This window comes from Nicotiana tabacum, chromosome 18 (assembly GCF_000715075.1).
Source record: "Nicotiana tabacum cultivar K326 chromosome 18, ASM71507v2, whole genome shotgun sequence".
Classification (NCBI taxonomy): domain Eukaryota; kingdom Viridiplantae; phylum Streptophyta; class Magnoliopsida; order Solanales; family Solanaceae; genus Nicotiana; species Nicotiana tabacum.
In genome coordinates, this window is record NC_134097.1 from 43,096,999 (window position 1) to 43,103,360 (window position 6,362).

The following is a 6,362-nucleotide window of genomic DNA, read 5'->3' on the forward strand; positions in this document are numbered from 1 at the left end:
ACCTTGAAGGTAGATGAGCTATTTCAGATAGTCTCTCGGCTCAAGGAAAGAAAAAGCAATCAATACAGCAAGACAATAAGAAAACAAGCAGTAACCATAACAAGATAATAAGAGGACAAGCATATTATCAACAACAATATAACAACAACAAAATAAGAAGAAAACCAAAGCAGAAGAAACATCACGTAGTAATAGAAATCTAAGAACAAGGAAAGACACTCGACTACCTACTAACCTTCTACTCTAATTCTCGACCTCCACACCCTCCTATCAAGGATCATATCCTCAGTGAGCTGCAGCAACATCAAGTCCAGTCCTGCCTAATAGTCTCTCCCCGATACTTTTGGCCTACCTCTACCCTCTTCGGACCACCCAAGGCCAACCACAAATAAAAGGCAAAAATGGTTACGTTCACCGTCAAATGGGAGTTGTCACATCCAATGAAGACTTTGAGAAATATCATATAAGCTCTTAAAAGATCACTGATCATATGGTCTGTCGCAGTGACATGTTAACTAATGTGGCCGCCGACACACCTCGCCCACAAAATTCGTAGAGCCTCCCCTCCCCTCCCCTGTAACTGTATATAAATAGGTCAACAGAGAGAGGTGGGAAGTTCCCTACTCTTAAACCCATGCACGTTCTCTTCCCCTTCTTCAATGCTCTCACCTGTTTCCTAACAACACCATTCAATTCTCATCTCTCTCCCCCCTCCTATATCTTTCCTTAATTTATCCCTAGTACTCCTATTCATTTAATTACCACTACATTTTCAACACTTGTCCCTCCAAAATTTTGGTATCTTGATTTTCTTTTTATCTACTTCATATAGCCAAATTACGTGCATGCTCTATAATTAAAGTGAGTAATTATGGGTACTTCTTTGCCTTCATTTTGTGGAGTGCTTCTTCTACTTTTATGTATAGGTTATCCTAATTTGGTGAGATGTAGGGCGGAGGATTTAAGTTTTCTTCAATCAGAGTGTTTAAAGGTGCCAGCTTCGGAGTTTGTGGGCTCTGTTAAGTCTACCATTGACACTGTCCGTCAAGTCACTTCTATTGTGTCGAAATTCGTCAGCTTCTTTGGTGATTTTCGACTTTCGAATGCCATTTCTGATTGCCTTGATCTGTTGGACCTCTCTGCAGATGAACTTACTTGGACTCTCACTGCTTCTCAGAATCCCAAAGGTATGTATATAAATCTACTGCGTTACCACTAACATACTCTGGCGAAGCAGTTCAAAATTTTTATCTTTTAAATTATCGGATTCTAGATTAATACTAATATGTACATCGAGCTATACACTAGATACGCCCCTGCTATCATAGTGGCCTGCTGGACCATAACTTTAATTTGCTTTTTTTGAGTGATCTTTTTATCTGTTCCTTCCGAAAAGCTTTATTATAGTTAATTATCTTTTCTTTTTGAGATACTCGCTTTATCTGCTCTTTACTTTAATTCAATAGATTTTTTTGTTCTTTTTCTTTTCGGCCTTTTTTACTCTTTATTGGAGTACTAAAAGCTGAACACTTTTGAGTTGGACCTCCCCCCGAGTATGAAGTTTCTTGCTCCAATTAATCCTCTGTATTATACTCTTTTGCCTTTTGCTAAAATAGGCCAGGTTTTGTTTCTCTTAAATAGTGGAGTAAATAGTAGTCATAAGTATATTCTTCTAGGTTAACTACGTAACTTCGCATAAGTGTCTAAGGAAGTTCTCTTATCTATTCTTAGGATTTAAATTTTATACACGGGTAGTGTAAAAAAATTGCACATGTAGTTTAACCTATGATAATAAATTAGTACTAATTACTAATGTTTATTATAGAGCTTTACTTGTAATTAGTAGGAGTAACTTTTAACACTTCATTGTTTAAATCTTTTAATATACCATATATAGTGCACATAACTTAAACTCTCCTGCTTATACGAAGAAAGTACAGCAAAGCGCTTCCAGCGTTCCAAAACAACTGTCTAGCTTGTTCAGAATTTTACTAGTTTTTCCTGAAAGAAAATGTGCATACTTCTCAAAACGTGTTACGTTCATCTTCTATCATCAAAAGGTGATTGAGATCTGTTATAAGTTTTACATAATATTCAAATCTATTGGGGTCAGCCTTATCTTTACTTTAATATCATATTCCACTATCCAAGAATCCTAGGATAGTACTCTTGTGAAAAATAAATGTCGGAGAGGCTTGGTCCAACAGTTTGCAAGAGTTAGTGTAAAGCTGCTGTGATGGGAACTTTAATTTTATATTAGGAGCACGTATAATAAAGAAATGTCAAATGAATTGAATAATTGACTTTCAGAAAATCAAAAAGCTGACTAATTTATTTATTAATTTAGAAGCATAATAGTCCATTGAACATTTTGATAACACGGTGGTATGATGATCAACAGGGAAAAACAACAGCACAGGCAATTTAAGTGCAGATTTGAGGAATTATTTGAGCGGAGCACTTATTAATCAAGACACATGCATAGATGGATTTGATGGAACAAACGGAATTGTCAAGAATTTGGTTGCGGGAAGCCTTAACCAAGTCACTACATTAGTCCGTGACATTCTTTACATGGTCCGCCCCGTCCCTAAAAACGCCCCCAGGGCTAATGACGGACGTGGAAAACCATGGCAATGGTCCCGAGAGAGGAGGCTAACGTCAAACAAAGGAGACGACAACTCATTCCCTTCCTGGCTTAACCGAAAAGATAGACGGTTGTTGCAGTCAGCTCCCACTACAGGTGTTGTTGCGGACGTTGTAGTAGCTCTAGATGGAACGGGTAATTTTACTCGTATTAAAGATGCTATATCAGCAGCACCAGAATTGAGTACCAAGAGATTTGTGATACATATCAAGAAAGGTATTTATAACGAGTATGTGGAAATCAGCAAGAAGAAATGGAACATATTGATGATCGGTGACGGAATAGATGTTACTGTTATTTCTGGGAATAGAAGTTTTATTGATGGATGGACCACTTACAGATCTGCAACATTTGGTAAGTATTTAATTTGATTCCATTTATTATCTTATCTTAATCCACGTGGACTAATATATATTTCAAATGCAACTATATATCTGCATTTAAAGATGGCCCATAAGGTATGTCTGTAAATTGATCAATCGTGTCATAGATTGACAATTACTAACAGTACTACAATTCGGTAATGGATTTGGGACCCCATAACGATCAGACTGCAAGATGTCCATATCACGAAAAGATTAAAAAATATTTATATATAGAGAAGTTTTTTGTTTATAAAAAAATATCTGCTGTGGATCCACGCTAGGCAAGTGAACTGACTGTTTGAGAGGAACTAACATGTAGTGCAGTTAGTACAGTTTACAGTAAAAATTGGATGAGCTTTCACTTTTTTCATTCTAACCATTGGTAATAGGATGTGTAATTTATTATAGGATCCAACCTTTAGTCATGGTTGGCTGACTCACTATGAAGAAAACTCCTTGTGAAGAGGGGCTAAAATAGCTAATAATAACATTGCTGGTTGATAAAGATTGGATTTTTTTCTTTTAAAAAAATGAGCTGACATTAAAAATTGAAAAGAAAAAAGAAGGGCCAAAAGAAAGAAGAAAAAAGCAAAAGAATTGAGTAGTAGCTCGTGTAGCTGCTACCTGGTACCTTATTGTGTTAGTGGTGCAAGATCTAATTATCATCGTGCCCACCCTATGTTTCCATTTCCTTATCTCCTACCCGACCTACTTTACTACTTCATTATAATTAGATTGCAATTAATTTTTTGTCCTCCCACTGCCTGTCCATCTCCCACCTAAATTCATTAAAAATATTAGAATTATTTCATGTTACTAGCTATTCTACTCCGTCTATCCCATTTTATATGAAAAGACTTGGACTACAAGGGCCAAAACATCAAAATTCGGGCAAAGATTCTTATATTCTTTTAAAATAAAATTTATATATTTTAAAAATATTTACTTAGTATAGTTAATCAATTAAAATATTTTAAAAAGAACTAAAAAAGTTACAATCAAAGAAAGCTTATTTGATTCCTCAAATAGTATAGCTTTTCACATAAAAGGAAACATAAACAAATGATATGATTTTTGCATTTGATTTGATTATCATGAAAATGGGCCATTCTTGAGATTGAGAGTTTTGAGTCTGAAAGATATCTATGTACCAGATTGGCAAATAAAATTGGCAGCTTTCACGTTTTACACGGTCAAAGATAAAAGGATCAACACGCGCGCACACACTAGCAACATATATAAGACGAAAACAAAGTTAGAGAATGATTTGATTCATCCAAGTTACGTACACTTATTACAATGTCGGTGTTCATATGTATGCAGCTGTGAAAGGTCAAGGATTCATTGCACGGGACATGACATTTGAGAACACAGCAGGACCCCAAAAGCACCAAGCCGTTGCATTTCGCTCTGACTCAGACTTGTCTGTGTTGTTCAGATGCGCGTTGAGGGGCTACCAGGACACTCTCTACGCCCATTCTATGCGCCAATTCTACCGAAACTGCGTAATTACTGGCACGGTAGACTTCATATTCGGAGATGGCACGGTCGTGTTCCAAAATTGTCAAATATTAGCCCGAAAGGGACTACCTGAACAAAAGAACACCATCACAGCCCAAGGCCGAAAAGAAGCTGCTGAAACGACAGGCTTCTCCATCCAATTCTCTAATATATCTGGCGAACCAGATCTATTAGCTTCACTTAACTCTACACAAACATTCCTTGGTAGGCCGTGGAAGGCATATTCGCGCACTGTAATCATGCAATCATACATGAGTAATGTAATTAAACCACAGGGCTGGTTAGAGTGGAACGGTAATATATCACTTGACACATTGTACTACGCCGAGTATCAAAATTACGGGCCCGGTGCGGGCTTAGGCGCTAGAGTCAATTGGCCTGGTTATCATCTACTCAATGATTCATCGCAGGCAAATAATTTCACAGTGGCTCAGTTCATTTTGGGTAACTCATGGTTGCCTTCTACTGGAGTTAAGTACACTGCTGGTCTAGCGGTTTAATTGATCTTAGCTGGCCTGTATTGGGACAAAGTTACCAATATCCATATCCATATATCTCCCTTGCTTCCTCTTTTTTCGTTTTGTTTTTTTGGTTACCACATCAATTGTTTCTCTACTGATATATATCCATCTATCTTTTGTTCATTGTTGGTTGCTTTTGGGGCTTTTGGTGGATTTGTACTTGAGACAGTTTACACTGATGATTCCTTTCTATTTAATCATCCACTGTATACCTTTATCCATTTTACTTCCACATTTTAATAGATCGTGTATATTAACCTAACCTCTCTATAACGCTTGTTCTTTATGAGAAATTTTAATTTGTGTCTCACATTCCACGTCATACTTATGTGAGGCCCATGATTACTTGACAAGTGGATTTATGGGTCTCATTTGTTTGCTTTGAAGATAAAACTAAAAAAGGCAATTTAAAAGTCAATTTAATATGCCTAACTAAGGACAAAAATAAGTAATAACATAATAATCAAAATGGTAAGAAAATATACGCATTTAAAAAGCTAAATGTTCTTTTCCTTCCGACCGGCACATGAATTTCAGAGCTAAAACATATACTCCTATTTGAGTTGGAAAAATATGCTAACTTATAAATTCTTTTTTTTTTTTCAGATATGAAAAAAGAACTTTGTTTAACAATTTTTTTGAAACTTTTTTTTTTAGACCATTTCTCGATTGAAACTTTTTTAAGACCATTTCTCACTATTAACTTTTTCAGTTGACAAGAGCATGAAAAATAATCATCTTGTTATGCTTAGTGATAATAATTAAATATATCAAAAAGTAGGAAAAGATATTATTGATTGTTTAGAAAAGTAATTCACATTAGTATAATAGAGATGGACAATAACAGAATTATAAGATAAGAAAAAAATAATATAAAACGTTCAATGCTTATTAACTCATCAAATTGTTACTTGCTAGTATTCTCCAAGCTTCTCTCCAATAATATAATTCCAATCCATGTGTGGAGCCAAAAAAGTTTCAATGATGGTGATGGTCTAATCGAGGAATGGTAAAAAAAAATTCAATCGAAAAATGGTCTAAAAATAGTTGCAAATGTTATGAATAGAATTCTATTTAGAGTGAATGTCCATCTTGTTGAGAGATTTACTTTGTGGTTAAGTCATTTTCCCCCCTATAAATAGAAGGGTCTTACCTCATTGTAAATCATCCCAAAATTCAATAAGAATTTCCTCTCTCTCTCTCTTTCTCTGCAATATTGTTCTTCTACTTTTATTGTTTTATAACACGTTATCAGCACGAGACTCTACCGTCTCAAGAAGATTAAGGTAACACTTTTCTCCTCTTTTA

At 35.6% G+C, this 6,362-nt stretch overlaps 1 protein-coding gene across 1 annotated transcript; it reads left to right on the forward strand.

Moving 5' to 3' along the window:
* Positions 1 to 489: 489 nt before the first annotated feature.
* LOC107823626 (pectinesterase/pectinesterase inhibitor PPE8B) lies at positions 490 to 5,272 on the forward strand. The gene is made up of 3 exons (XM_016650314.2): positions 490 to 1,187; positions 2,402 to 3,001; positions 4,336 to 5,272. Exons 1-3 carry the CDS (start codon positions 872 to 874, stop codon positions 5,031 to 5,033), a joined length of 1,614 nt encoding a protein of 537 aa, XP_016505800.1. The 5' UTR covers positions 490 to 871; the 3' UTR covers positions 5,034 to 5,272.
* Positions 5,273 to 6,362: the final 1,090 nt, after the last annotated feature.

What these genes read in the sequence shown, in the direction of transcription:
- LOC107823626 (XM_016650314.2), top strand. Translation starts at nt 872, where the DNA reads ATGGGTACTTCTTTGCCTTCATTTTGTGGAGTGCTTCTTCTACTTTTA. An exon ending in TGCTTCTCAGAATCCCAAAG is followed by an intron (nt 1,188 to 2,401) that starts GTATGTATATAA and finishes GATGATCAACAG; the next exon opens with GGAAAAACAACAGCACAGGC. An exon ending in TTACAGATCTGCAACATTTG is followed by an intron (nt 3,002 to 4,335) that starts GTAAGTATTTAA and finishes ATATGTATGCAG; the next exon opens with CTGTGAAAGGTCAAGGATTC.